This window comes from Mus pahari, chromosome 21 (assembly GCF_900095145.1).
Source record: "Mus pahari chromosome 21, PAHARI_EIJ_v1.1, whole genome shotgun sequence".
NCBI classification, from domain to species: Eukaryota; Metazoa; Chordata; class Mammalia; order Rodentia; family Muridae; genus Mus; species Mus pahari.
Window position 1 is genome coordinate 48,282,032 of NC_034610.1, and position 14,395 is coordinate 48,296,426.

At 43.0% G+C, this 14,395-nt stretch overlaps 1 protein-coding gene across 7 annotated transcripts in view; it reads left to right on the forward strand.

Annotated features, from left to right (window-relative positions):
- The window catches only part of Epb41l2 (erythrocyte membrane protein band 4.1 like 2), a 101,201-nt gene that overhangs the window by 71,980 nt on the left and 14,826 nt on the right, over nucleotides 1-14,395 (forward strand). For 2 of the 7 annotated variants that reach the window (XM_029532823.1, XM_029532825.1), the window contains exon 13: nucleotides 11,881-12,189. In XM_029532823.1, the coding sequence (XP_029388683.1) occupies nucleotides 11,881-12,189 (309 nt within the window). Of the gene's footprint in view, nucleotides 1-855; nucleotides 1,999-3,817; nucleotides 3,881-5,484; nucleotides 5,632-6,786; nucleotides 6,886-11,634; nucleotides 11,689-11,880; nucleotides 12,439-14,395 lie in introns of those variants that run through there. The other 5 variants (XM_029532819.1, XM_029532820.1, XM_029532822.1 and 2 more) reach the window with 5 other exon arrangements.

Genomic DNA, 14,395 nt, shown 5'->3' on the forward strand with positions numbered 1-14,395 from the left:
TCTCTCTCTCTCTCTCTCTCTCTCTCTCTCTCTCTCTCTCTCTCACACACACACACACACACACACACACACTGCTTGGATCATCCTTTTGACACACTGTGCTGTTTTAGCTCTGACTTTGAAAACTAAATGACATGCAGAATGAACGTGTAAAGGAACTGTAACTGCGGAAGCATCTGCTGGTACTGCAGGAATTCTTGTAGGCACTGACACCACCACAGAGGCATGCCACAGGACAGGGTATCAAACAGCAGGGGACGCGAATCATTTGCATCCTGTTGTTAAACAATTTGTGATTGTCCTGTTAAAATTATCTGGCTAAACACCATTTAGTTAAAAAAAAAAACAACTCAGCTTGTGTTCTACAAGATATCCTTCAAGTACTAAGTGGTCAGAATCTTTTCAATCATGCTTACAGAGTATCTGAGAAAACAGCTACTGAAGAGAAAGGTCAGGATTTCTGTTCAGTTTGTCTTAAGTTGATATATGTAATTATGAAAAAAATCTAGACAAATGTTGTATTAAGTTCTAAATGAAATCTTTCTTGTCTTTAGCAAATGACTAGTTCTATGAACATTTTTCTAGCATTTTCAATATATGTGTCAGCAGCTAGGTTTGAGTAATGTTAGTTAAAAACTCATAGTCGTCAATAATATGTGTAGCTTTTATGTGATAAAAGGAGAACAGTTTCTCTCCTTCAAAGTGGATTATTCAGTTAAGTTTTTAATGACTGTTGTTATGAAACCTACTCGGGAGCAAAGCTTTCACTAATGTTTCTTCTTTTCTCTGTTTCCTTCTGTTCCTTTGAAAATAACCATTGTGGGATTCATACCCAACCATGGGTTGTTAAAATAGACCACGTGCATGCGCCCCCTGTCACCTCTCATTTGCTGTACTTCATCTCTCCCTCCTTACCTCCTGCCAGTCCTTGAAGTGGACTTGCTGTCAGACATTTCGGAAGAAGACCCTTCTGGGGAGGCTGATCAGACCACACTAGATAGCTCTGAGCTGCTTTCTGTGGGTGGGGCATCAGAGCAGGGGGACCCTGAAGTGGCCACCTTGGATTCTGTCTTAGATCCTATTGTAGCCCCGTGTCAACCTACCGGTCCTTCCATGCCAGAGAAGACTCTCAAATCGGCTGTCCCTAAGGATGCTGACCTGGGTTACTCCTCCTGTATCTTTCACAGATGCTTTGGCACGGGCTTCCCCTCCCTCCTTGATGAAGATGGGTACCTGGCGTTCCCCAGCCTCCCCAAGCTCTGGGTTTCTTTCCTCCCTGCTGATGTCCAGCATTGTGTCCCCATCACATCACCTTCCTTCATCCCTTCACTCCTCCTCAGCTTCGGGCTGCTGCTCTCTGCTTCTCAGTCGGTTGCCTTTTCTCTTACCTTTTCCCTTCCTCTGGCACTGGCCCTCTGCTACCTGGAGGGGAAGGCCACTGCTCTTCATGTTTTTTATGATTGTGATTTGAATGACAAGCCAGAGGAGGAGGAAGCAGTGACCACCGTGCCTCCATAAGCGACAGCGTCTGAAGCCTACCTCCTGTTTTTGTTATATCCCCTTATAATATAGAGTCTAACCATGTACGTCAAGTTTACTGATTACCCTCCAAGTAGTATGTACATTTACACACACACTCTCTCTCTCTCACACACACACACACACACACACACACACACACACACACACACGTGCATAAGCAGTAAGTTAAGATACTTTTGCTATTTGAAGTCCAGGTCTATACACGTTCTAAATTCAGTGCACACTGGTAAGATCATTGTATAAATATCTTAGATCATGTTTGGTTGTTAAAGGAGTGTCTGAGCACTCACATTGGCTATGTTTTGAAGATAAGTATCAATATTGTTCCTTAAGCATGTGAACATTGTTTTGGAACAAAACTTAGAATGTTTTGGGCATAATTGTAATTGACACATATCAGGAGAACATACTATTTTATTTTATTTTATTTTTTTAAAGATTTATTTATTTTATTTATATGAGTACACTGTAGCTGTCTTTAGACACACCAAAACAGGGCGTCAGATCTCATTACGGGTGGTTGTGAGCCACCACGTGGTTGCTGGGGATTGAACTCAAGACCTCTGGAAGAGCAGTCAGTGCTCTAACCTGCTGAGCCATCTCTCCAGCCTGAACATAGTATTTTAATCTTGATCAAAACTCAATCTTGCACTTGCTCTTATGAGCCCAAGTCTGTATGTAAATTACACTCCTGTTGTTTCTAAGTCTCAGAAACTCCATGTCTGTTGTACTTTTAGCATTTGGGGACCAAGTAGATAAATTTTACTTAGTCTTCTTTCTTTTACCCTGAATTATATAATTATATAAGAGTCATTATTGGGCATTTTATAAGATAGATGATAATTTGGTTATAGTGTATATTAAAAATGAACCATGGCTTTGAGATATTAGACTAAATATGAGGTTGCCCTTTCCATTCTATGTATTTAAAATTATGTGTCTGAGACTCCTTCCACCTGTGTAAGAGCTTGTTTGAAGTGTTCTACCTCTGCACTACTAGGAAGTCAGCCTGAGCATATGCAGCACATTTTTAATTATTTTGTTCAATATGGTCTGGCTAATTAAATTAAGTATCTTGTATCTTAGGGATTCGATCAACACAGAGCACATGTCATAGAAATCAGGGCAAACATAAAGAAAAATATAAGAAATGGAACAAATATACCATTGTAGAAGAAATAACCACACATCAGCATTTTAGTGAGTTAAATGTTGATCAAGACAGAAGCATCTGACCCTCCCAAGTATAGTGGCTATGCCGTGCTTTCTTAGCTCCCACGTACCTCTCACACGTGCCACGCATGGTTAGAAAACAGCACTCCTTCCGCTCTGTGGCACTGTCCTTGCAGCCCAGGAGGGGAGTGCATGGATGAGAGCCTGGGAAGCTGACGTCCCTTTTGTGTCTGTTTTTGTTTCTGACATGAGTCTCCTAGTGTCAACATTTGCTCAATATTTCTTAGTCTTACTTGCAGATTGATTTTGGGGGGGGGGTCATTAAATATTTGGAACTATCCAACTGCAGAAAACTATTACATAAAAATTTTATGGAAAGTGGCAATATTCGAAAGATTATTTGTAAATATCCCTTTAATATGAAAAAAAGCTAATTGGCTAATTTTGCCCCAAGAAAACCTGTTTAAAAACCGGCAGGACAATGTATAGTGATATAAAATTTGGCGTCTCTGTACCTCCTTCCATTGCTACTTGGCTTTTGCCATCTTTGCACTCTCATTTTTATTCTGCTTTAAAAAGAAAATTTTAAAGTGGAGCGCACTCTAGGGACTGAGAAAGAGTGAGTTGCCCTTGTCCATCCCACCCACGCAAAGGGCCATTTCATCATGCACAGCAGCTAGTGAAGACAGCCACTGGCTTAACGTGTCCCAGGGCAGGGCACGCTTGTCCTGCCACAGCGCCCGTTCAGTGGGACACAGCATCTCTGCCCTGGAGGTGGAGCCCTGCCAGGAACCCTCCTTTCTGCCTGTGTGGCCAGTGGCTTTGCAGGGGAAGATGGAAGATGCAGAGATGTGCCCAGAGCAGGTGTCTGCTTCCCTTATGTTAACTAAGTGCCTGCTGCCTGCTGCTCCTGGGGTTGGGCTTGGGGCGGGGTGGGGGATGATGGTAGAAGGTACTCAGCTTTGTTTGTTGTGACTCTTAAGATTTTTATTCTCTTTTATTTTAAAATCTTAGATTATGAAATTCTGGGTTATTTGTGCTTGCTGACTGATACACTTGTGTTTATTTGCCTTTTCTCCCTGTGTGTGATTTAATTTCGCAGAAAAATACCTTGAGAGTAGACGGGGATAATATTTATGTCAGACATAGCAATTTAATGTTGGAGGTTTGTATGATCTAAGAAAGCATTGCACTCTGCCCTCTGGCTGCCAGGCTGCTGTGGACGGGAGGTCACGCACAGACTGGCTGGTTGCTCTCTTCAAGTACAGTGCATGCAATGCATGGGGCTCTTGAACTTGGGAGTGCATGCTACCCGTCCGCCTTGGTTCTTAGATGGCGTGGGAAGGAATATTTCTACTGTAAGTTCTCAAGCTGACAGCTTGGGAGAAAAGCTCTTCTTATTTAAATTAGGTTTATTTTTTACTAAGTAAGCCCGTTTTTCTAATATCACCTTTAAGCTATACAATATGAAGTAATACAACCTCAAGTTTAATATACGTCAAACAGAGTAGGTAATTTTTATATAATGTTGGCCCACTTGCTTAACCCTTGAACTATGGCTTCCCCTGCTTGAAATCTCACTGCTATCTATGATGAGGTGTGTGGGTCCCTTTAAAGTGTTGGACCTGAGAATTGACTAATCTCTTTCCTTGCTTTGGCAGCTTTGAAAATGTTAAACTGTATTGTTGCTTAACTTACTAAATTGCTGTAAAGTATAAGAAGTAACATTGTTGTGAACAGATGCAAGAAACGTGCCTGATCTCAAGCCAGTCATTTCCCATGCCATGCAACAGTTTCAGGGGTTCATGACTTTTTGCAAATGGCTATAGAAGCTCCTGGTGAGCTCCTATGCTTGTGCATGACTGTGGATTAGCTGATCTATCAGATGCATGATCTGCCCTTTGGGAGTGGGACTGTAATCTACAGGCAGCCTGTTACTTTTGAAATACAACAAAACATTTAAAATGCCATTCATTCAAATTCCTGAACGTTGGTTATACATGCACCACTTACCAGAGCCAGTTCCCATTTTGTTTTGATTTTGTTGTTGTGTTTTTTTTTCTTTTAAATCTGCTGAATATCTGATTCATCAGGGCCCATGGCAATGAGAGAGGAACGAGTAGGCCTTTCTCTTGTGTTATTACATGAGACCAGTATGTGGTTCATTTAGAGAGAGACCAAGCAGAAAAGGTCTCTGGAAGGAGTTATTTTTATTCTTTAAGAACACTGGCATTTGCATTCCCGACAAGCCATCCCTTGGTTTTTCTACTTTCGATGATGCTTCTGGGCAGGCTTGCTCCCTGCAGGCCAAGTGTGTCTCTAACTTTGCCCTTCTGTATTTTACTATATTCACAGAATACAATTTAGGGAGAGCCTTTATCCCAAAGATAGATTTGTGCTAACAAAGTCATAGGCTGCCATTTAAATCCAAGTGTGTGTGTATGTATATATATATGGATTCTTAGCCATTTTAGTCAGTTCTGTGCCTCCCTTCTAATGTAAATAATTTAAAATCATTTAAAATCCCAAATAGAGAAGAAATTAAAATCATTCAGATATGAGTAAAATAACTCAATGACTTTGTTTTCAAATTTTTATGTACTCAGGGCTATCCACAGATACTAAGATGGCTTTTGAGACTTGGCATTTTTCTTGCTTTATTACGTTTTTTGAATCATAAGTTTACTTTATTGTATTTTTTTGGTTCTGCTTTTGCCCTGCTGGGTCTTTCGTCCTGGACTCCCCCTTTGTCATATTACATGTTGCTAGGACCTGGATAAGGCCCAGGAGGCCATTCTGAAACATCAGGCTAGCATTAGTGAACTCAAGCGCAATTTCATGGCGTCCACACCTGAGCCTCGCCCCAGTGAATGGGAGAAGCGGCGGGTCACACCTCTGTCTTTCCAGACACAAGCGGTACGTCACCGGCTGCCTCTCGGCTCTATGTCTCACGTGCTCCTGCATCTTGTTTGTTGATTCTCAGACATTAGAAAATGTTTGCACATAAATAAGTTCTTTTGCATTGCTAACAATTTTTAAACTACTAAGTATTAACAATGTAATATTTGTTAGCTTAATTCTTAGGTAAATTTTATGCATTGCAAAGTACTTTGGAAATATTCTCAGAGTGATTTTATTGTATTTAGGTAATAAATTAGCAGTATTGAATTATTAGGCCAGCTTAGGAACGAATGTAAGATGTGTGTCTAAGAAGCTTAGTTACTGGCTTCTCAAATAAGGATTTTGGTTTGTGAAGGAAAATATATGTAGATTAGTCTAAGGTTATTACCATGAAGATAAGGAGCTAAGATTTACCTTTGGAGACGGATGAGCTCTGTCGGAAAGTTCTGAGATATTACAAAATATTATACATCAATACACTGAGGACACTTCTTGGAAAAACTTTTAAACACCAGTGAACCCCAAACATTCTTGTTTGTTTTTACAGAAGGTCACGAGGACTGACTTTAGAGTCCTCTCAGAGTACCTCTGCATCCGTCCCATTTCCTGCCTTCATAGTTTTTTCCTTGATGCTTCCGGATACAGTTTGTGAGCACACCCTTCTGGAGATGCATACAGTTTGCTTTTCACTTTTGAAAGCTGCTCTGGGAGAATTGTATTATGTCCCTTTTATTATGTAGTGACTGTTGCCCAATTATAAACATTTGGTTTGGATACTGCAATGTTGATCTTGCTCACCCCTCTTCAGAGCAAAGCCCCTGGTAGTAATACGCTTCCAAGTTTGCGGCCTTGAATGGAAAGCAGAGCTTTAAAAACCAGTGAACAAAAGCGGTTGGTGAACTGAAAAATAAAACCTGTCAAATGGAGAGGTTAGATAGGCTGCACGCTGTGTTGTGAAGGAAGAAGCCAGTGTTTACTGACTGGTGCTTTCAGCAGCTTGGTCTAGAATTTCCAGAGAAGCAGTGGCTTCAGACCTAGGACTGAACGGCCTTCCTCTGTGTACTGTTCCTTCTGGTCTGCCCCACTGCCCCACGCGGCTTCTTACGTCTATGTTGCTAAGGTGTGATGCATGTGTCTTTGTGTTGATGGTGTCACTGTTTAAAACAATAGAGAAAAGACCAGAATCCTTTCAAGGATATTCTGCCCATGAGGGAGAAGTACCTGATGGCGGCAGCACAGACATCTGAAGAGGCAGCTCAGGTGCACAAGGTGCTCACCTCTCATTGTGTCTGCTTCCTCTCCCCTCCTCCATGCAGTTCTGCTCACAGCCAGGAATACGGTTTTTCATGTCAAGCTATCTTTCAAATAGTTTCTGAATGTTTAAAAAGTTAGGCTCATAACAGCCAAAGTTCCTCGGAGAAAACAAACAAAAAGAAAAGGCATGGTGACGCATGCCAATAATCCCAGTATTTGGGAAGCAGAGGGAGACGAGTTGACAGCCAGCTTGGTCTTCTGAGAAAGTTCTAGGACAGCCAGGGCTGCACCGAGAATCCACGTCTGGAAAACCAAACCAAACCAAATTAACAAGTTAGGCTCATGTGTATTTGGGAACACTGGGGAGAAACCCTATGCTAAGCCCTTACTTGCATTTTGAAAGTAGGGAAGTCTAGGAATGTGTGACCCATCATTGTCCTTGGGAAAGGAGCCTCATGGGAATGCACTGTATTGTCCCGTAGGACACGCTGCTACTGTTAAAATACACTGTGTGTGCTTTGGTTCATAACTTACTAATCACATGTGGGAAACCTTGGAACTTTCATCTTCCAGACTTTCGATGTAACAAAAGATATATTCTATGCAGCAGCTTCATTCTCTCTGTCCCTGAGTATTGTCACAAGGGAGGCAACAGGCTCTCTACTTCTTTCTCCTCTACTGCTGTGGTTGCTTAGCTGGCTTGGTAGCCCTGAGAGCTTAGAGTCTGGGGAGGGAGGCAGCAGGCGCACGCCTTCAGTGATTAGAGTGTGTCATACACTAAGAATGTCAAGAGGTAAGTCTTAGTGTGTGTTAGAAGGGTCAGGAGGAGATAGCATTTAAAGTGGGTTCTTAATGGTGAGAAAGTTAGACGGGAAGATCTTTCTACGCTAAAGGAAGGGCATACACAGCTGTTGAGGCTTAAGCCTTAAGGACCCGAAATGGCTAAATGACAAGGGAGTATTAATCGGAATGCACAGAAGCCAACTCAAATAGCATCATTTGAAGGGCATTTGGCAATATTACCTAGAATTTTGGTGAAGATACTTAAAATGATCATTTTTCTGGATCTCATGTCTTATGAATATACAGTATAAAATAATGTATAGAGTGAAATTATATGATGTTTAATCAGTGAACGTTCCTAGAAGGATTATATACACTTGAAATGACTGTATTTTCTGTCATGTGTATAAAATATATACTACATATCAGGTGACCTAGCTCCTTTTTTCTGGTTGCCTCACCCACAAAACTTTTATTGGCCCCGTGTCTGTGTTCTTTTGTTCTCGTGAGGTAACATACCATTACTGGGAGTGTGCGCCCAGTGTGCTCAGGCTCTGACTTGAGCTGATGCCATTTCAGTATTTTTATGTCTCCCTTTCACTGTTGATTTTACAGGGTTTCTTATTTATCTTCAGATAATCATTATTGAAAAGTAGAAAAAAAAAACATGTCCACATATTTGCTTAAAATTTCCAAATTCTCATAATACGGGTCTAAGAAAAATAATTAAAAGACTTGTGTATTTTTATTTTGTGTGTGAGTGTTTGCCTACATTATGTATACCTAATGTGTGCTTAGTGCTCAGAGAAGTCAACAGAAGGCATCAAATCCCCAGTAAATCCCCTGAAACTGGAGGTACAGGTGGTTGTGAATCGCTTTGTGGGTGCTGGGAATCGAACCTGGGTCCTCTGCAAGAACAAGGGCTCTTAACTGCTTAGCCATCTCTCATCTCTAACTGACCATTGAGGTGGCTGGCTGGTTTGTTTGTTTTTTAAAGAAGTGGTGTCTTGTTTAAAAAATAAATACATTGAATTTTTAAAATGGCTTTGGTTTGGCCATGAATAATTTTGGGGGCAGAACAGCATAGAAAATTAGAGGCCAATAGATTTTTAGTCTTTAATGGGTAAGTAACCACTGTGTATTCTACAACTTGTATTCTCTTGACTCTGTATGAGAGATGAGCTACACTTTGTTGTAAGGTACTTTGGGTGGGGGGCTGCAGTACTGAGGATGGGTCCCAGGAAGCTGAGCATGCAAGGCAGACACTCACCCTGTGCAGCTTCCCGAGTCAGTGAGAGACTTGGGAAAATACTCGATCCAGTGCACACATAGCACGTTAATTTCACAATTTTTATTAAGATCAGAAACTTTTTTCTCTGCTGAAAATTTTAAGAACTTCCACTTTCTCCCACTCGGAAGAACACTTGATACACAACAAGCATTTATCTTTTTAAAAGGTTTACTGGAGAATGTGGTTTATTAAGAATTCTCACAAAGTTCCACTTAGTCGGGGCGGGAGGGTGGAGGGATTTCCCAGTTCATTTGTTATGACATTCCAAGTTTCTGAGGATTGCCACAGCTTGTCTGTTGCCCTCTCAGGCTGGCTAGGGAGTACTGGTTAAGGGATAGGAATATGAAAGTTAAATATGTGTGGATGCTGAGTTATCGAATTTGGGGATTGTCTTATTTTTCAAACCATTTCTGAAAACAAGTGGAGCCCACCCCGTTCCATCAGGACTGTTTGTTGCAGTTATTGCAGTAGAGAGAGAGAGAGAGAGCATAAGAGTTGGCTGGTTATGCTCTGCCATGAGGGTGCTCAGAGGTACGGAGTGCATAGGGAAGCGCATGGAGAGCAGGACCCAGCCAGAAGAGAGGCATTTCTAAAGAAGGGGCTGCTGGAGAGAGAGCTCTCTGTGGAAAGTGGCCAAGGGGCTACCTCAGACGGCAGTGTTTGAGGGCTTGAGGGGTGCCGTTTGTTACAGTTCAGTGATAACTGGCGGTGCAAACGCTGGCATTCAGGCAGGCCTGCACTTTAGCCTGCTTCCATCTCCGACGTTCTCATCTTTCCTTCATTGCATGCTGTTCTGTTGTTCTTTCTTGTGTAACCTTCTTCCCTTCAGTAGGTCACTGCTGTCTGTCCTGATGTATTGCTAACTCTTTGCTCTTCCTTTTCTGACCTCTAGAGCCTAGAAGAGGAGATAACATCCATTTTGTTTAGTGGACAGGGCTTTTCTCTTAGTGTGAACGCCTCCTTCCCTTCAGCCACCACTTGGACAGCAGAGGGCACTGTTGTGAACGCTAATGCACCCAGAGAGCTGCTTTCTTCTTCGCCCTTTTCACACTTGCCTGAGGTGCATTTTACTTCATTTCCCCACCCCACTACTAAAAGCACATGAGATGGATTTTCATTCTGGGGGCACATAGTATCTTTCCCTCCACTTACTAGTGAAGTCACTGGGAGAAACATCAAGAAACAATGAATACCTCTCATAGATTGGGGGAAATGCCAACATTTGGGGAACTGTTTAAAGCACTGAGGCTCAGAGCTGTAGTTATTACACAGAAGAAAGTCTCACCTAAGCAGAGCCAGCTAAGAGCTTTGCAGAGCTCAGGTTTCAAAACCCAAGCCCCAGGTATCTTCTGGTAGGTTATTATTTAAAACAGCACTCACGTGCCCGACCAGAGTTGCTGCATTAACTAAGTGTGTTGGAATGATCCTCTGGAACCCTGAGCAAGCCAGACCTGTCTAGCCATGCGAGGCTCAGTGACAGTCCTGCCACTGGCCTGCAGCGAGCTGGAGATGTGTCCCTCAGAGATGCGCTGACCACTAGCCACCTTCATCTCTGCAGGAGTCTGTGGTTAAATGAACTTGCTCATAAGAACAGGCTTGCGGTTTTCAGTTTAGTATCCGAAACTCTCGAGTCTTCAGTAAAACTGGAAAGGTGACTCTTCGTTCTATTGATCACATTTTTACCTGGCATGACATGCGTTTTGAGCAACTCAGACATACCGTTACCATGACTTTCAGAGTAGCCAGTTACAGAGTCTGTAGCATATGTTTGTAGGAACTACAGACGATTGTATCACTTGGCTCTGGGTGTCCGTGGTTGCTGGGACCCATGGTGGGACTGATGTCTCTTAGGGAAAACCTCTGAGTACAGTTAGTGTCTTGATGGCACAACAGTTGGCACCCAGCATGATCAGAGGACCAGTGCCATGTGCATTCTGTGTGGCTGATATTTTGAGTAAACAGCACTGCTGCCTGGAACTAAATTGTTTTTGTTAGGTCACTAATAGGAGTACCACAAGGATATAAACTTGTCTCTCTGCTTTACTTCTGTAAGTGTAAGGTTGCATGAAGCATTGAGCCTCCTCTAAAAGAACCCTGTACCCCAGTTAATACTAGGTTATAATAATTTATGTTACTATATCTCTACTTCAAACTGAGGTATTAGTAACTTTCTGGAATGAACATCTTAATGTTAATACCTGTGTGAAACCAACCACAATTCTGCCAATCCAAGATGCTTTTTTTAAAAAGCACCATCCAAAAAGGAAGAAATCAGTCAGTCAATCAATCCGTACTTGATGTTGCATTTATTTAGGACTTGGGATCCCAGCCCTTGTTCTAGATTCGGACTGAAGTATTTGAGGAACAGATTTTTAACTTGTGAACTTTTTATCCTTTAAGCTGATTAGTAAGCTTACGTATAAGAGCATATTTTTCTTTAACATTTTCATCCATAAATAGTCCTAATAATTTTTAAAATTTTCTTTGTGAGAATACTGGCTGTGTTGTTGTTTGTTTGTTTTTGTAAGTGTTGTGGCATTTGTTTACTTGTCCTGTGTGTGACCTTGAGCACGGGGTTCATTAGGGTTAATTCTCGCTGTTCTGTGTTTGCGTTGTCACATGTCTGTCTTGGTGGTTGTTGAGGTAAAACCATATTGATTTTGTGTCCTTGGTTGCTTTTTGTTTCGCAGACTCGTCCTCCCACGTCGGAAGGGCCTTGCACTGGAACCAGGGACGATGTTAAGGTTCTCCTTCCATGTTAATGCCATTCCCTCACACCTCTCATCCGCCTCATGTTCACGCTTCCCTTCCAGTCCACATCACAGTCATCTTGTTCTTCTTCATGACATGAATCTGCCATCAGTTAATTTGGGCTTCCACTGTTTTTATTTATTCATATATTTTTGTTCTCCCTCATCCGTCTTGTTTTTGTACAGAGTTCACATGAGACTCTGAATGTAGTGGAGAAGCAGCGGGCAGAGGTTGGGAAAGACGAAAGCGTAATCACAGAAGAAATGAATGGTAAAGAGATGTCACCGGGGCGTGGTCCTGGGGAGACTCGTAAGGTGGAGCCTGTGGCACACAAAGACTCCACCTCCCTGTCTTCTGAGAGCAGCAGCAGCAGCAGTGAGAGTGAGGACGTGGGAGAGTACCAGCCCCACCACCGCGTGACCGAGGGCACCATAAGGGAGGAGCAGGAGGAGTGTGATGAAGAGCTGGAGGAAGAGCCCGGCCAAGGAGCCAAGGTAGTAGAGAGGGAGGCAACAGTGCCCGACGCCATCCCAGACAGACAAGCAGTGGCCAGTGTGCTCCCAGTAGAAACAGAGGCTCAGGAACATGTAGTTGCCCAAAAGTTACCTGGAGAAAAGGGTGCACACGGAGGCCCTGCTGATCAAGACCCGAGAGAAGAAGCGGAGGAAGACCCGCACAGAGTTAATGGAGAGGTGCCCCATCTTGACCTTGATGGTCTACCAGAGATTATTTGTTGTTCAGAGGTAAATGGGAGTCCGTGCATGAGCTAAGCTAGAGCGCTGTTTCTCAGGCGGACACGCCTGCCATTCTTCCTTCTCCTGATTCTCCTTCCGCTTTTCAGCAAGAGTCTGGTCTTCCTGTTTGGTGGGAAGAAGGGAGGGCACTGTTCTGCTCATCTGCCGGCCACACTTGCTGCCTTCTCTGCTGCCATGGAAGGCCTGCAGGCCAACTGCAGCTGCATCCTTTCTTTCTTGTTCCCATCCAGGTTTCTTTTGCATGTTCTGGATGCTTTTGTCTTTCTGTGCATGCCTTCCTCCATCACATGCCGTTTCTTGTGGGTTTATTTTACAACATAATGTGTGTATACTGTTGAGAGTTGAGAGGCGGTGGGTTTAGTGTGCGCTACTGAGGTAATGACTGCACGTGACTCCCTGCATCTTCTCACTCTTCCTTAGAGCTCACAGCAGATGCTGCAGGTAGTGGGTTAAGTGCTGTCTCTTGGTTGTAGGTAGTGTGGAAAGTGCTGTCTCTCGGTTGTAGGTAGTGGGTTGAGTGCTATCCCTTGGTTGTAGTTAGTTGGTTGAGTGCTGTCTCTTGGTTGTAGGTAGTGGGTTGAGTGCTATCTCTTGGTTGTAGTTAGTGGGTTGAGTGTTGTCTCTTGGTTGTAGTTGGTTGAGTGCTGTCTCTTGGTTGTAGTTAGTTGGTTGAGTGCTATCTCTTGGTTGTAGGGAGTGGGTTGAGTGCTGTCTCTTGGTTGTAGTTAGTGGGTTGAGTGTTGTCTCTTGGTTGTAGTTAGTTGGTTGAGTGCTNTAGTGGGTTGAGTGTTGTCTCTTGGTTGTAGTTAGTTGGTTGAGTGCTGTCTCTTGGTTGTAGGGAGTGGGTTGAGTGCTGTCTCTTGGTTGTAGGGAGTGGGGAGAGTGCTGTTTCTTGGTTGTAGGGAGTGGGTTGAGTGCTGTTTCTTGGTTGTAGGTAGTGGGGAGAGTGCTGTTTCTTTGGTGCCACTGTGACTTGTCTTTAGAGGCCAGGGAGAACGTGGTTTGGCTGAGTCTTTTTCTTCTTGGCATCCAAGGACTAACCAGTACACTGTAAGCACCACTTCATTCTCCCATCAGTCCTGGACTGCTTGCCATTATTTTGCAGACCAATCTATATTAGATGTGTCTCCTCCTTTTGTTTTCAAGAAAGAGAACCTTGCATATTCCTCTCAGAATGGTTCTTGATCATGAGGGGCGTCACTCACGTGATAGTTTGCTCGAAGAGGATCATCTCTCAGTTCCGGAAAGCCCACGGTTGTCAGGCGATGTCAGCCTGCCTCTCTGATGGAGTGGACAGTCCTTAAGTGGGTTTGTTTGGAGGAAAGAGTTTGCTTTAAATTTCATATTTCACTTCAGAAAAGACATCTGAAGAGTCTCTTGAACACTCTGGTCTGCCTTTTCCACTTAAGCAGTGAGACCTGCTGGGCGCGCTCTCTCAGAGACACGCCCTGACATTCATCAGTGCTGTCCTCTGCTATGCTTTGGTTGCCCAGCAGGGTTAGCAGACTCTGTACCTCTCCTCATGCTTAAAATCATTCAGAGCACTTAACCCCGCACTGGTTGACTACTTTTGGATAATAACATTTTATTGTACTTTCTGCAAAAGAAAGCAAACTTTCAGATGAGTGTAATTGAAAATACTCATGCTTGAAAATATCCTTTCTGACAATGGTTTCAGAAATTGGGGGAAAAAGAGGAAATCTTGGATCTTGGAGTTTACAATCAAAAATAGTAAGTCTTCACATTTGCTTAAGTGTCCGTAAAGATAAAGGTACTTACCTTTATACAGTACACGCTGTTATCTTTCATTTTTTTCCAAAGTAGAATGGACATGTGTCGGTGTAATGGTTTAGGACCAGCACAATCTGAAGAGTAATGCAGTTCAGGGAACCACTATGTTAGCTTAGTTTACGTGTGTGTGTGTGTGTGTGTGTGTGTGTGTGTG